Source organism: Ictidomys tridecemlineatus, chromosome 3 (genome assembly GCF_052094955.1).
Source record: "Ictidomys tridecemlineatus isolate mIctTri1 chromosome 3, mIctTri1.hap1, whole genome shotgun sequence".
Classification (NCBI taxonomy): domain Eukaryota; kingdom Metazoa; phylum Chordata; class Mammalia; order Rodentia; family Sciuridae; genus Ictidomys; species Ictidomys tridecemlineatus.
Window position 1 is genome coordinate 45,268,001 of NC_135479.1, and position 16,888 is coordinate 45,284,888.

The 16,888-nt window shown below is 38.7% G+C and overlaps 1 protein-coding gene across 2 annotated transcripts in view; it reads left to right on the top strand.

The window, feature by feature from the left end:
• Rpa1 (replication protein A1) overlaps positions 1-16,497 on the top strand; it is a 54,689-nt gene extending 38,192 nt beyond the window's left edge. For both annotated transcript variants that reach the window (XM_078042626.1, XM_078042627.1), the window contains 10 exons: positions 213-315; positions 2,077-2,145; positions 2,289-2,481; positions 2,633-2,772; positions 3,137-3,285; positions 5,837-5,969; positions 8,250-8,426; positions 10,138-10,245; positions 14,018-14,104; positions 15,552-16,497. In XM_078042626.1, the coding sequence (XP_077898752.1) occupies positions 213-315; positions 2,077-2,145; positions 2,289-2,481; positions 2,633-2,772; positions 3,137-3,285; positions 5,837-5,969; positions 8,250-8,426; positions 10,138-10,245; positions 14,018-14,104; positions 15,552-15,656 (1,264 nt within the window). In that variant the 3' untranslated portion in view covers positions 15,657-16,497. The remainder of the gene's footprint in view (positions 1-212; positions 316-2,076; positions 2,146-2,288; positions 2,482-2,632; positions 2,773-3,136; positions 3,286-5,836; positions 5,970-8,249; positions 8,427-10,137; positions 10,246-14,017; positions 14,105-15,551) is intronic.
• The last annotated feature ends 391 nt before the right edge of the window (positions 16,498-16,888 follow it).

A 16,888-nucleotide genomic window follows, 5' to 3' on the forward strand; every position in this document is an offset into this window, starting at 1 on the left:
GTTAAATCACCTTGTATGTTTTACTCTTTGTCTATCCTATAAACTGTCAAATCTGTATATCATCTTGGGGTTTAATTAGCTGGATTAAAGTACAGCTGACATTGACAAATGGAATATGCATAAGATAAGAAAGGCCATGGGAAGATGATTTCTTACTTCATCTTTATTCCAAGTAAGACACCAAACACTAATGTGACCTGTATGGTTTTTAGGTGGACTATTTGTGCTCGTGTTACCAACAAAAGTCAGATCCGTACCTGGAGCAATTCTCGAGGAGAAGGGAAACTTTTCTCTATAGAACTGGTTGATGAAAGTGTGAGTATATGCCAAGTGGATCTTAGGCTGAGCTCTGCTGGCCTATGTGGTGGAGATGTGGTTTTCCTTCTGTTTTGCTTCTTAGATGCTATCTGAGGTAGAGGGTTAAAGATCATACATAAAATCCTTGAACTTAAAGGAAAGCATTTGTTGTGTTAGAAATTAGTTTTCTAAATGTATAAGTTGCCTCACAGGTACAAAAAAACCTGAGATGTTCTGTCTGATTTGCTGGAAGCTTAGTTGAAGCCCTAGGATGTAATATCTACTAATAAGCAAATTGGGGCTTTGACCTCCAACAAAAGGCAGGCAATAAGCCACCTTGTATAGTGAACAGTGTGTGGGAAATGGGTTCTGTCTGGGCAGATTGTCTATATGCCTTATTTAAATGAAACAGAACCCTGATGGTAGGACAAAATTCCTGAGCCATGGAATCTTGAGTTTTGATAACTGATTTGCCCATAGTTTTGTTTATAATGGCTAAATTATACTTTTAAGTATTCTTTTCAAACTGCTGCATATTTCCTATTGGCTTAAACTCCCAAATGTGAGGGGAAAGAATAATTTATTTTCTTCTCTTTTATGGAAGATAGTGTAATTATTATCAAAAAACTAATTTTCTGCAAGTTCTTCCACTAATCTGCAGTTGGCTAAAATTCCAGCATTTATTTTTTCTTATTCTGTAACTTTTTTTTTTTCTTTCCCCCCTTGGTGGTACTGGGGACTGAACCTGTGGGCACTCTACCATTGCGCTATATTCCCAGCTTTTTTATTTTGAGACAAGTTGTCACTAAATAGTGCAACCTGGACTTAAACTTGTAATCCTCCTGCCTCAGCTTCCCAAGCAGCTGAGATTACAGGTGTGCTCCATCACGCCTGGCCATCTGTATGTAACATTTTGATTGACTGAAAAATAAATGTGAAAAATCAAATCACAAGCAACTTAAAAATATTTCTTGAGTGACATTTTGGTAGTGATTGCTGAATGTGAAGTAATTCATCACCTAGGTTGCAAGTATGAGAAGCTGCTGAATCATCCTAGTTCAGCATCCTTCCTGTGGGCTTCAGTTGTGTCCTTAGTATCTAAAATTTGTTTATTGTCAGAATATTAAACGTGTCATTGTTTTGTTTTAAATTTCTAACTTGAGGTTAGAAAGCATGATTAAAGCATGATTATAGGATCAGCTAGTTGAACCCTTATTTAGTCAGCAGATGGCTTAAGTATGATTTAAGATGTGGGTTTTTGGTATATATGCAGCCTTCTCAATCAGTGGTCCATTTTATGCTTGTGCACTGCTCAAAGATCTTTTTGTTTGTTTGTTTGTTTGTTTGGAACTGGGGATTGAACTCAAGGGCACTTAACCACTGAGCCATATCCTCAGCCCATTTTTATATATTATTTAGAGACAGGGTCTTGCTGAGTTTCTTAGCATCTCACTAAATTGCTAAGATTGGCTTTGAACTAGGGATCCTCCTACTTCAGTCTCCCGAGCCACTTCACATTCGGCAATCACTACCAAAAATGTCACTCAAGAAATATTTTTAAGTTGCTTGTGATTTGATTTTCACATTTATTTTTCAGTCAATCAAAATGTTACATACAGATGGCCAGGCATGGTGGAGCACACATGGTGGAGTTACAGGCATGTGCCACTGTGCTCAGCTCAAAGGTATCATCTTGATGCTAAAGTGGCCTGCCTTTTCATTGGTTGAACTCAAGTGTCAAACACCACAATCCTAATCTACCCTCACTTGCTTCTACAGGGTGAAATCAGAGCTACTGCATTCAATGAACAAGTGGACAAGTTCTTTCCCCTTATTGAAGTTAACAAGGTACGAAAGTGTTGATTTAAAATTGATGCAGTTGGGTGGTACAGTGAGAACAAGGAGACGCCCTTTCATTGGAGGGCAGTAAAGGGTTTTTATGCCCAATTTGATAAATTATCTTGCATTCAGTGGCTTGGCTTCTTTTACAGGTGTATTATTTCTCAAAAGGCACCCTGAAGATTGCTAACAAACAATTCTCTGCTGTTAAAAATGACTATGAAATGACTTTCAATAATGAGACTTCTGTCATGCCTTGTGAAGATGATCATCATTTACCTACGGTTCAGTTTGATTTCACAGGGATTGGTGACTTAGAGAATAAGCCTAAAGACTCACTTGTAGGTAAGTCCAAATATGAGAGAAAAAGAGTGGTGATGATCAGTTTTATTTGCAGTTTATGGGGAGCTTAAAGACTTACAAGCTTGTCATTAAGCCTTGATCATGTTATAATGGGAGCCTTGACCTCTTTTAAAACTTTGTTTTTGTGCTTTAGACATAATTGGGATCTGCAAGAGCTATGAAGATGCTACTAAAATCACAGTAAAGTCAACCAACAGAGAAGTTTCTAAAAGAAATATCTATTTAATGGACATGTCAGGGAAAGTGGTGAATGCTACTCTGTGGGGAGAAGATGTAAGTACTTGACGCTTAGTAGAATGCTCCACAGGTTGGCTGTCTTGTCCTATAAGTTGTGGGGCTTTGGTCATGTGGGTGTCAAAGGGTTGTACTGTCGCAATTATTTGAAATCTTTTCATTTACTTTTGTAGAATGTACTATGATTTCAGCTTTCTCTGGTTAAAATGTTCTTTCCTATAACACTAGGAAAGAAATGATAGATTAGTTTTTATATATCACTGAGCAGATTTGTTTGAGGTCTATCTTGTATAGATTTTGTATACATTGATTATATTCACTCTACTGTTGACTATTTTCTATAAAAAATACTTTGCATGTTCTTGCTGGTGACATTTGTGTGCATTTGGTGTTCATTTGGCAGGCTGACAAGTTTGATGGTTCTAGACAGCCCGTGATGGCCATTAAAGGAGCCAGAGTTTCCGATTTTGGTGGACGGAGCCTTTCCGTATTGTCTTCAAGTACTATCATTGTGAATCCTGACATCCCAGAGGCCTATAAGCTTCGTGGATGGTAGGTTTTGTAGGACTAAACTAAGATGAATTATTTAGTCTAGGCTTGGAGAAGAACAGTTTAACATCAGTATGTGAGTTCTTTGCCAACTAAAAGGCTTCACTATTTAATGTAGCAGTTTCCATATTTCCTGGTGGTGTTACACCTTCTGAGAGGATGATTTTAAAGCCCTTAAACTGACAAGCCCATAATCCATGACAAACCTGGACAGTCCAGGGAGGCTGTTAGAATGTGAGTACTATATGCTGACCTCCATCCTGCCAAAAAAGGGTACCAAACTGTAGTAGCAATGTGGGGAAGGACTGCGTGAGGGCAGGACTGCATGCTTATACCATGAGCTATAGGGGTCTGGCATGAAGAGAGAATGTACTTTCTTACTCTGTGGACTCTCTGGTGTCAGTCACATCTCTAGTATTACTTGGACTCTGGTAAAGCATGGTGGAACATTGGGATTTTTGTTGGCATTATATTGCTATTCCCAAAGCACTCAAGGGATGAGGAGAGCCTATTGAAATCTCCTCACAATATCTAGCTTTTTAAGGCATTAAGACTGCTGTAAAAGAGCACTTCACCCTGAAACATGGTATGCAAGAATTGATGTGGTCAGGGAAAACACTTTAACTAGCCCAGGCTTAAATAATTTGTATAGCTGGTCACAGGGGCATGTGTGTCAGTTTCCAGCTGTGTCTTAGGGTTTAAGTGACTTCAGAATTGGCTCATATTTCATACTCCTCACTTTGTTTTGAGTCTAATGTGAACCAGTAGTGTAGTATTTAAGTAGTTTCAGGCAATGTATTTGGAGTATTCATGTCACTTTAGCCATTCCCATGAGTACAGTCCACATATATCTATTTAACTATTCTGGTAGCTGGCATTGTATTATAAGGCAGAGCCCATTATAGTATGACTAGAAATAACCACAGCTTCTTGTTGCTTGATTTGCTTTCCAGCTCTGGAGTTCGACCCCAGGTTAATTGTGTGCCCACATTTAAGGTGTTCATATTTCACTTGTCAATAACTGTGATCCCTGGCAACATAAAAAGACATGGCTGTCCCCAGGACAAAATAACTTGGCATTGATCAAAGCGAAGTTTGGTGCACATACCCCACATAGGCAAGGATTAGTGATGTTTAGATCTTGACTCTAACAAAGTGGAATTTTTATTGTAAGAAGGGCTGCCTCTCTCCTTGCTCTGTTGACTCCTGATGAGCTGTCTTTGGTGGCAAATGTCTCCTTGGAGTTTTTGAAACCGTAAACTTGTGTAGCTAGTAGTGGTGAAACAGATTTATGGACCTTGCTGTGCCTCTGTGATGGATTTAGCTGCTTACCTGACAGAATGAGAAGGCAATTGTCTGCAGCTTAGGGCAACATTCATTCTGTAAGATGGTCTCTTTTAGGAAGCCTGTTCTGTACATGGTTAGCTTTTAGTTATCCACCTTTTGGATGATGTTGGGTGTTTTTAATCTCAGACTGACTACTGCCTGCCACAGGTGTGTTTCTGAACCCACCTTCTACCTGGTCTCCTTTCCTTCACATCACCTAATAGGTGATCAGGAAGTATGATGAATTTTAATAATGATTCAATACAAATTAAGTTTAAATTAGCATAAGTAAAATATCACTATGAAAGTAATTTCAAAAAAAAAGGAGATAATGCCTTCTGTTAGATTACTTTGGGTTATATAATTGTTGAAACTCTATCAGGCTTTAGAAGTTTTCTACCATAAAAATGTTTTTTGACTAACTTATTCCAACATGTTAACTGCCCCTTTTCATACTAAATACATTTCAGTGATGATAAAAATGCATCTGCAGCCATTGGCACATATCTGTAATCCCAGCAGTTCAGGAGGCTGAGGCAGGAAGATCTCAAGTTCAAAACCAGCCTCAGCAATTTAGGGAGACCCTGTCTCAAATTAAAAAAATGGACTGGGGATGTTGCTCAATGGTAAAGCATCTCTGGGTTCCATCTCCAGTACCAACAACAACAAAAAAGGCATCTGCCAACTGAGATGAGCATTAGTAGCCCAAAGGATTACACCATAGATCCCCATTATTACTTTCTCTTTTTGTCTTTGTGTGTTACTGTTTTGAGGCTGTAGCCCAGCCACTCTTGATATGCATGGCTAGTTTAGAAAGAGGGTCTATGGTACTTTGGCACTGTTTGTTTTGACCACTGGGGGGCATCAAAGCAAATGAGATAACAAAGGACATTTGGTTTCTTCAGTAGACTTAGGGTACAGTAGAAGATACTGACTTGAGTCCATATGACCATGACTGATGTGAAAGTTGGGTGCCGGTGCAGAGAGCTTATGTCTAGTATATAGAAACAGGTGGCACATTTGAAAATTACATAAAGTGCCTGTCCTTCCCACTGGGGCTATAGCTTAATGGCTGTAGCTCAGTGGCAGAACACTTGCCTATTTTGTGGGGAGCACTGGATTCGATTCTTAGCACCACACAAAAAGGAAACAAAGGCATGCTGGTCATCTACAACTCAAATAATAATAATAAAAAAGAAGTGCCTGTCCTTTTTTTTTTTTTTTTCAGGTTTGACTCAGAAGGACAAGCCTTAGATGGTGTTTCCATCTCTGATCTGAAGAGTGGAGGAGTAGGAGGAAGCAACACGAACTGGAAAACCTTGTATGAGGTTAAATCAGAGAATCTGGGCCAAGGTGACAAGGTATCTTGTTCCTCACATTCACAAGATCATAGAAAATGTGTACAAAGGGATGAGTTTTGAAATGTGGTTTGTCTTGAAATCTGGTTTCTGATCAGAGCCATAATTCTTACCCAGAGCTCCCTGCCCAGAGGGTGACAGTGGTTGAGAGTCACAACCAGAGTGAAGGGGCTGTGCTTGCAAATGGGAATATGTTGTAGCCCCCTAGAATGTTGAGGCAGAAAATGTGAAAACCTCTTCGAGGGATCCTGAGTAAGTGGTAATAACCAAGCTTTGTATAATATGAACTGACTTCACATCCATATTTCTTTTCTGCAAATCAAAGTATCACATATCATGGAGACATTTTTTGAACAGACCATTAGTCAGACTCAGTGTCAAGTGTCCAGCAGTTCCCATATGCTTTAACCTCTCATAGGCAGAGAGGACTGGCTCTGGTATTTGACTTAGTTGCAGCTTTCCTTTTAAGGTTTGTACTTAATGACCCCTGTTCCATCTTGATCTAACCTGTTATGTCAGTAAAGTATTTAAATCATTTATTTCTCTTTTATGTTTCCCCAAATAGCAATCCCTGCTCCTTTCTTGTCATCATATACGATTTAGGTTTTAGTCTCTTATTGTTTCATTTCACCATACACCCCATCCATCATTGTCATGAACAGCAACTTATGACGCTGTTATATAATATCTTGATAATGAAACATTGGACAAAGCTGTGTTTTCCTGTCACCCAAATTCTTTCTTAACTTAAAGGTAGACAATATGTAATAATAAATCGGACATATAGGGTTGGGGATGTGGCTCAAGTGGTAACACGCTCACCTGGCATGCGTGGGGTGCTGGGTTCGATCTTCAGCACCAAATAAAAATAAAATAAAGATGTTGTGTCCACCAAAAACTAAAAAATAAATATTAAAAAGTTTCTCTCTCTCTCTCTCTCTCTCTCTCTCTCTCTCTCTCTCTCTCTTTTTAAAAAAGAAAAGAAAGAAACAAAAGAAATCAGACATATAAAATACCTGTCTATTCCTAGACTTCCAAGTATAACCCACAAATACAGAAAACCACATGCATGCTGGGCATGTGCTCTACTGTTAGGCTTATTCCCAGCCGTAGAACCATCTAAACTGGGTACTAGCCCTGGCTCACACATGTTGTATTGCCTCTTTTGGTCTGAGATATCATAAAGACACGGTGATGCTGACCTGACTCTGAATTCAGGGTACACCCCAGAGTCAACTGCTACCTGCCAGTACTAAGATCTGAGATCCTCTGTGGGGTGCTAAAAGAAAAGACAAATATCAACAAAAATCCCCAAAACAAGACTTATCCCTTGCTAGATTTACTCATTCGTGATTTCTTTGCTTAGAAGGCACATCTCTTAGGCACTGGTATTTTTGTATTCTACTGAATGACTCAGACCAGGGGTTGGCAAACAAGGCCTAGGGTCTTGTCTAACCTGCCACCTATTGTAAAGTTTTAATGGAACATAGCCATATGCTTCCATCTACATGCTAACCATGGATCTTCTTCCCCATAATAGCAGGGTTGAGTAGTTGCAATAGACTGTATTATTGAATAGCTCATTAGGCTTAAAATATTCACTGTCCAACTTTTTTTTTAATATTTATTTTTCAATTGTACTTGGAAACAATACCTTTATTTTATTGATTTATATGTGGTGCTGAGGATTGAACCCAGGGCCCCTAATGTGCTAGGCAAATGCTGTACCTCTGAGCCACAACCCAAGCCCTCACTGTTCAGCTTTTAGCAGAAAAAATCTAGCTTTATCTCTGGCCTAGACAAAGATAAAGGTGAATCTAGGGCCTAGAAATCACAGTCCTTGATTTTCATGTGGGAGGATTGGCTAATCATAGCTGCATTAGATTTTTGTGATCTATATTAGTCTATTTCCTAGATTTATAGCCTCTAGAGGGTCTGAGGCTAAGGAGGAACAAGTTTTGTCTTGCCTATAATCTTCAAAGATGAAAACAATGTCAGTTTTAATTAATTAATTGAGTCTAATTTAGAATGTGTTCTTGTGTTGATAGGAATTATATGCTTTAGAACTTGGTTTACTACCTTTGTGGGTTTTGTAAGCAGTACAAATTATTTCTGAATTATTCAGAGTGCATGATTCCTTGTACTCACTTTGTGAGCTTAAGAATTTGAGTACATGTATGTAGGCTTTGAGCCACTTGTATGTAGGCTTTGGGCTGCCGTTGAGTCCAGTCCTGAACATAGGCTTGGTGTTCAGTGTCCCATTGTCATTCTTTTCTTCTGAAGGCAGACTATTTTAGCTCTGTGGCAACAGTGGTGTATCTTCGCAAAGAGAACTGTATGTACCAGGCTTGCCCAACTCAGGACTGCAATAAGAAAGTGATTGACCAGCAAAATGGATTGTACCGCTGTGAAAAGTGCGACAGTGAATTTGCCAATTTTAAATACCGCATGATCTTGTCGGTAAGTAGAATGGGTAGATAAGAAGCAATGTGGTATTTTTTGAGTCATTCCCATGTGCCAGGCACTGTGATACAATAGCAGAAACAAGATCGTTCATGGTAGGAAGCTTACAGATGAGTAAGTGCTGAAGAGCTTATTACTGTTCTATAAATAAGGAAGGAAGGGCCTTTCACTCAACTGAATAGCAGTCTGTTTTCAGCTACTAAAAGCTTTTTTTTTTTTTTTTTTTTTTTTTTTTAATGCCAGAAAGTTATGTTGAGATGCCCTGGCTGATTTCAGTCTTCTGTGCATGTCATACAGCTTACAGTATTGGTGGCACTCACCTGCTAACAGTTATGAAGATAAATTAATTTGAAATGGCATTGCTGGAGAGCAATAATTGTACTTATACAGCCAGTGCCTATATTTAGTTATTTTTCTTATGGATAATTTGTTCTTCTAGCCATGGTAGGAATGTGACTGTGTGCTCCTATGGGATTGTTGCTTTTTTGTATTGTAAAGATTGTTCATTTTTCTTTCATGACAGTAACTGGTAATGATACAATAAAACAGGCACTCTTGCATTTTTCCACACAATGATTTGGCAATAATGTATCAGAAGCCCTAAAAATGTTTATATTTCCTGTCAGGAAGTTGGAAGGCTGAGGCAGGAGGATTGCAAGTTTGAGGGTAGCCTTGTCAACATAGCAAGAACCTTTCTCAGATTTTTTTTTTTTTTTTTTTTTTTTTTTTTTTTTGGCGGTGCTGGGGATTGAACCCAGGGCCTTGTGCATGCGAGGGAAACATGATTTTTTTAGAATTTAAAAATAAATAAAAATAAAAAAGTGCCAGGGACATAGTTCAGAGACATATGCATCAATCCCCAGCACCACAAGGGAAAAAAAAAAAAACTTTAGTTCATAGCACATTGCATCTGGAGGTGACCTAGATTCCATGTGCCTGAGTTTGCTTCTGGAGGAGAGTTTGGTTAGGCTCAGTCCCCACTGAGCTCTGAAATCACACATCCACAGCCTCCATATTAAACTCCTTTCTATATCTTTCACAGTTTTTAGGATATAGTATAGGTGCTCCTTAGCTTAAATGGATTACATCCTGATAAATCCACGGTAAGTGGAAAATATTCTAAGTTGAAAATTCATTTACTATACCTACCAAACATCATAGCTTAGCCTTAGCCTTACCTACCCTAAACATGCTCAGAACATTTTTAATAGCCTATAGCTGGGCAAAATCATGCAACACAAAGCCTGTTTGGTTCCCCCTTCCCCCAAATTGATTGACTGATTGATGAGGATTGAACCCAGGGGCACTGAGCTACATTCCAACCTTTATTTTGAGGGAGGGTTTTGCTTGATTGCTGAGGCTGGCCTCTAACCTGTGACCCTCCTCCCTCAACCTCCCAAGCTGAGGGATTGCAGGTGTACATCACCACACTCAGTTTACAAAACCCGTTTTATGATTAAAGTCTTGAATCTCATATAATTTATTGAATACTGAACTTAATATGGAAGATAATTATTGAATAGTTATGATTTTTGCATAAGGTGAAAATTATTAAGTCAAATCACCCTAAGTTGGCAACTACATCTATATGTAACGGTAATTTTTTTTTTCTCTTGGAAATCATTTTAATGAGTGGAAAAGTTAATCTCTCACTTTCAGTGTGTCTTTTATTATTTCTTTGTTGAAATAATAAAATTATGTGTTTTAGGCAAATATTGCGGATTTTCAAGAAAATCAGTGGGTGACTTGTTTCCAGGAGTCTGCTGAAGCTATCCTCGGACAAAATGCTGCTTATCTTGGGGAATTAAAAGAGAAGGTTAGCCACATATTTTATTATAGCTGTAATTATTCTCATAACAATGAGCACTTTTTTGCTGTTTAATATTTTTTGGTTTCCTAATTTGGGGTGTTTCTTAGTCTGGTGGTTATTTGTTATCACATCTGATTTTTTTCTAATTTTGTCCATTTTGAATGTGTATAACAATGAGGTAATGAAACAGGTGTATAAAAAAAGCTTTACAAATAAGGCACCTTTTTTGTGAAAGGATTACTGGGGATTAAACACAGAGGTGATTAACCACTGAGCTACATTCCCAGTTCTTTTTATTTTTAACTTTAAACACAGTCTAAGTTGCTTAGTGTCCCACTAAGTTGCTGAGGCTGGCTTTGAACTTACAATCCTCCAGCCTCAGCCTCCCAAATCACTTCGATTATAGGCATGTGCCACCAAGCCTGACAAAATAAAGCACCTGTTTATTCCATGTAGATACTATGTGTGCTTCTTATCACCAAATTTGGATGGTAAATAACCCAGAGTTTAGGTGTGCCTTTTTAATATAATAAATGCCTTCCAGAACATTTGAGTCAAATTCTGTTTTAAATGCACACATGAGGTGCTTGCTATTAAAGATATCAGATATAATTCTTATGAAGCAATTTTCTTTCATAAGATTTTACCCATTTTATTTTTACAAATTTGAATTTTTATATATTAGGATTATTTAGTGCAGAGAATAGACTACTAATTAGTAAGTTGCTCAGATATAACATAGAAGACTAGTAAACCCGTATTTTCTAGGCCATGAAAATCGCCGTCCATCTATATATCTGTGTTGTCCCCACCCCCAGCCTCCCCATATTTCCTCCAAATTGGAATGCTTACAAAGATCACAAAGAAAAGAGAATTTGCCATTTTTTTTTCCTTTCTGTCCTTGGTTCTATTTGATTCTGTCCCCACTTCTATTTTAAATTGTCCATGAGATCTCTGAAAATAGTCACAAGTTCTTTTAATGTACATGTTGAAAGCCTAGGGAACAACATATAATACTTATAAAATGTCTATATAATGAAGTTATTACTAGTTTTATATAAAGTTATTATAGTTTATTTTATGCATTTTTATGTAAGATATATTTTATAATCTCGCTTGCTTTATAGAAGCAACAAGTTCTTTTACAAAAATAACTGGAATTGACTTTGAAGTGTGATAGTATCTTTTATCTATTTCATCTGGTCCTTTATTTTCATATCAGAGTTTAAGGCTCAGCCTTTCAGGATTTTTTATGAGCTTATATTTGACTGTTTTTACTGCTGGTGAATAAGGATATATAGGAACTCTTCCCTCAGGAAGCATAGTGGCTTTTTTTTTTTTTTTTTTTCCTTGTAGTACTGGGGATAGAACCATGACTTCATGCATGCTAGACAAGTGCTCTACCATTGAGCTACACCCCCAGCCTTTTTTAAATTTCTTTTGTTTGTTTGTTTGTTTTATGTGGTGCTGGGGATCGAACCCAATGCCTCACATATGCTAAGTAAATGCTCTCCCAGTGAGCCCCAGCCCCAGCCCAGTCTTTTTTATTTCTGAAAAGGGGTTGCACTAAGTTACCCAGGCTAGCCGAGACATGGGTCCTCCTGCCTCAGCCTCTAGAGAGGTTGGGATTGTAGGTGTGTTCCACAGGGTCCAGGTGCAGATGGAGGATGTGTGCAGCCATGCTTTTCCTAATCTGGAAGAATAATGGCAGCTATATAATTCTCTTAAGGTTTAACGTATAATTTTATTACATGTTGAAAGCCCAGAGAATGACTATTTTGTTCAAGTTACATTTATGAAGAGAGGTCCATATGATAAAGCCATTTTCATGTTCCATATGCTTGCAAATTACTTTACTTATAGCAACTATTAGTTTTATATGTAAAGTTATTATAAGTTCATTTTATGTGTTTTATGCATACTTGCCTTACCAGAATTTTTTTTTCAATACAAAAACTTTAAGTAGCATTGAGGAATGCAAATAAGAGAGAAAGGACTATGTTTTTAGATATTCTCAGACCTTTGCCCATTCTACCTGTCTACATGTACTTACTAAATTAGTATTTATACAGAGACTGAAATAATGAAATAAATGACAATTTGAACTTGAACTTACATTTTCTGGTGTTTTCCCACCTGGGTTTTTTGGGGTTTTTTTTCTTTTCTTTTTGGTACTTGACCACCGAGCCATATCCCCAGCATTGTTTTGTATTCTATTTAGAGACTGAATCTCACTGAGTTGCTTAGCACTTCACTTTTTGCTGAGGCTCCTGCCTTTGCCTCCCCAGCTGCTAGGATTACAAGCATGCACCACCGCGCCTGGCTATATTTCTTATTTTGAGCAAGGTGTCTCTAAGTTATGCAGGCTGGCCTTGAACTTGAGATCCTCCTGCCTCAGTCTCTTTTGAGAGTCTGGGATTGCAAGTATGCACCACCATACCCAGCTTTCTCACCAAATTCATATGTGTGTGTGTGTATATATATATATATAAATTTTTTTAGTGTTGATGGGCCTTTATTTTATTAATTTATTTATATGTGGTGCTGAGAATTGAACCCAGTGCCTCACACATGTGAGGCAAGCACTCTACCACTGAGCCACAACCTCAGTTCCATCACAAACATTTGAAGTCTTAGAAATGTGTTTTCTTTTCTTTTTTTTTAAGAGAGAGAATTTTTTAATATTTATTTTTTAGTTTTTGGCGGGACACAACATCTTTGTTGGTATGTGGTGCTGAGGATTAAACCCGGGCCACACGCATGCCAGGCGAGCGCGCTACCACTTGAGCTACATCCCCAGCCCCTAGAAATGTGTTTTCTAAGAATGTTTCTAATTTTTCATATGTGGTAAAATAGACATAACATAAAACTTACCATTGTAACCATTTTGAAGCATGTAACTAACTGGCACTAACTGTATTCAAACAATAGCTCCCCATTCCCAACTTCTCCCAGCACCTGGTAACCACCATTCTACTTCTGTGAATTTGATGACAGTTAGCTCTCTGCATCTGAAATTCAATCAACCACAGATCAAAAAATTTTTTTTGGAAAAAAAAATTGCATCTAAGCTGAACACATATTTTTTCTTGTCCTTATTTGCCGAACGATTCAGTATACAAAACTATTTACATAGTATTTACATTGTATTAGATATTAAAAGTAATCTAGAGATGATATAAAGTGTATAGGAGTATGTTCGTAGGTTCTATGTAAATACTATGCTGTTTTATTTGAGGAACTTGAGTATCCTTTGGTATTTGTTTGAGGGAAGGTCATGGAACAGGGAGGGAGACTGGTACTCTAGAGTGTTGAAATTTTTAATAAAATTCTGCTTAAATGGTTTTATGTGATGAAACATCACTTGTAAGTCGTTTCTCAGTAATTTCAAGTGGGGCTGGGGGGGCAAGATAATTCAAAAGGTACAGTGGCTACTTAAGAGTGTGAGTCTTGAGGACGGAAAATTCAAAACCAACCTAGGAAACTTAGTAAGTCCTTGTCTCAAAAAATAAAAAGCTGGAGGATATAGCTCAGTGATAGAGCACCTACCTACTATGTGCAAGAACCTGGTTCAGTCCCTAGCAACACACACGCACACGCACACACATGCTCTTATACAAGTAATCCAGTAGTTTCCATATGTAGTTTGTTTTTGTTTTTGTTTTTTTGGTGGTACTGGGGATTGAACTCAGGGCCTTGTGCGTGCAAAGCAAGCACTCTACCAACTGAGCTATATCTTCAGTCCTCATGTGTAGTTTTTTATGTTTGTTTTTTACAGAATGAGCAGGCATTTGAAGAAGTTTTCCAGAACGCCAACTTTCGATCTTTCACATTCAAAATCAGGGTCAAACTGGAGACCTACAATGTAAGTAAGGTCATCAGAGACAGAAGGGTTAACAGTAGGAAATGACTGCTCCCCAGCAACTCCGATATTGGAGTCTTTGAGTGGCCTATTGAATGCCTGACCCACGGCTAAGCACCCTGTGTTCATTACTTGTGGAACTTTCCTTACACTGAGGCACTCTTACCCTGAGGAAACAGACTCAGGTTCAATGTCTTGTTTGAACATCTAGACAGGGAAATGCTGTCTATATGGCCCTTTCTATTAGAATCTGGGTTTTTGTTTGGTTTGGTGTTTTTGTCTGTGTACTGATAAAAAAAAATGGTAATGTCTATACTAGACTCACAGTTCTTATAAGTTTAATCAACATATGAAACAAAGGTCACATGTAGTTAAAATTACCTTGAAAATTCCTTTAATTGCCCATGTCCTACGGTTGTGTAGCATGATAAGCAGCTTTCACTGAGCACTGTCAGACACTGTCCTACATCCTTTACATGTGTTGTCTCACTTGATCCTCACAGTACCCCCTGTGGTGCCCCCATTTTGCCAATGAAAAATGCAGGCATGCTGAGATTGAGTCTCTGGCCTGAAAGTCATATGCTAGCAAGCAACAGACCTGAGATTCCAACCCAAGCTGTTCGACTTCTAAGCTTTTCTTCTAACCGTTTTTTAAAATATCAGTATATTTAATAATGTACTGAGCACTTGGGAGTGTGAGAGCTGCTAGCTGAACCATGCAACCTCTGGGCATCACCCTTTCTGCCTCTAAAGGCACTACTCAGTCCCTGCAGATAATATATGAGTGAGAAGGAAGAAGTCTACCAACCTTTGCTAGCTGCAGCATTTAACTCATTCTGCATTATCAGACTTTGGGTGAGATGTTTGTAAGCATTAAATGAGATGGATGTCAAGTAGCAGTGTGATATGACAGGAGGGAATGGATTGGGCTAAAGAGGGATTTTAGGGTCACTTAAGTCCCCTCTTGTTACGGACAAGGAAAGTGATCAGAGCTGAGACAGGGCCACCCCCTCTGCTATAGGTGCTTTTTCTTTGACAACAGCTCAGCTTTTCTTGAGATGAAAATCAGCTTTCAAACAAGCTGTGTGGCTTTGGGAAAGTCACTTATCCTCTCGGGGCTCCTATTTGCCCCCCTGTAAAAAGAATAAAGACTAGAGATGCCCCACAAAGCCATTCAGTTAGACTTTGAGGTCTCTGAGTGTTGAGCGCCTGAGGACAGGAAGGAAAGGGCCTGCACAAATTGGAGATGTTTTGGCCACTGTCCCAGCCCTGAGAATTTTGGGCTAGGCTCTCACACACAGTGTTTTCTTTGTGGGAATTACTGAACTCTGAATCAGTGTGTCTGTTTCCTCCTGCTGGGCTTGTTGAAATCACTGAAGCAAAGCGGGTTATCACCACTGCTCCATGCCAGGGCTTCTATCACTCACAAACCGCTTTTCTCATTTCAAAGGATGAGTCTCGAATTAAGGCCACTGTGATGGACGTGAAGCCCGTGGACTACAGAGACTATGGCAAAAGACTGATCATGAACATCAGGAGAAACGCGGCGATGTAAGAGAGCAGTGCAGCGCTGATTGGGCAGAAGTTTGAAAGCTAAAATGGAGTCAGTCTCGTTCCTATCCCCACATGATAGTCAAGAGTTAGAGCACCTCTGTGGTGGACTGGCAGTTTCCCCTCTGAGTGCCTCATGGGACCCAGGCAAAGGACAAAGTGCTCAGAGGGCTGTAGTGCAAACTCTCAGACCCAGGCCCTCCCTCTGACTTCAGGCTTTTACTGATTTTATTAAAATTTCTTTATCTTCAAGCAGCAATTATGTTACAAGTAATTGACCCTAACTCTGCAAACAGTGAATTAAATTATGTCACTCAAGTTTTGCTTCTCCAGTGGTGACGCCTTCAACTTGGGTTCCTCCTGGGTGGAGCCTGGCACATTGGTGAGGAACCCAGGCATTGAGTCTGTGTGTCTTCCTGGAATTCAAAGCCTCTCTCTAGAGGTGCCACATCGTCATTAAAGCTTGGAATAGCAGTAGGGTAGAATTATTAATCAAAGGCATATCTTTATATCTGAAGACTATCCTTCCTTCAGGGTTTAATAGATTTAATAGACTGCGTCAGATGGGTCTGATATTAATCAAAATTGTTTCTTGTGAGGATGGCTGATAAGCATTGACTTGCTGTCCCCCAGGGACATGCAGGCAACCACAAAGCATTGCTGGAGTTTTCACTTCAATTAATGCTGCATTTGGTTGGTGAACGACACTGTGTCTACCTGTACATCATTTCTTGTGTTTGTGTGTTTCATTTCTTGATTAAAGCTATGTTAAATAGAAAGGATTTTGAAGAGAGAAAGCCTTTTGTTTCCCTTACTTTGTTTTAATAAAGAGTATATTCTATGCATGTGAATCCTACTTTCTTTGAATGCAAAAGGTTCTTGTAACTGGAAAGCAATTAATTAGCCTTCATAATAAATGTTCACTTGGGAAAGATGTTAACTCGTTACAAACTTGGAGATTAGTCCAAGGCCTGGAGATCATTCTTGCTAATGTTTGCAACCCCAAAATGCATCTTTAAAAGAATGAAAACACAAAAAAAGAAAAGCCATTGTGCCCAAGAATGCTGATGATCTGGCACTTTGGGATTTTATTGATGTTTACACAGCAGTCTAACACCAACCAGGCTTTGAAATGTGTACAGACAGTGAGCCAGTAAGAAAACAGTAATTATGCTACTGGGCTTTTCAGTCAGCAAGAGCATGCTTGCGCTGTGTGTTCCTAATCATATTAATTAT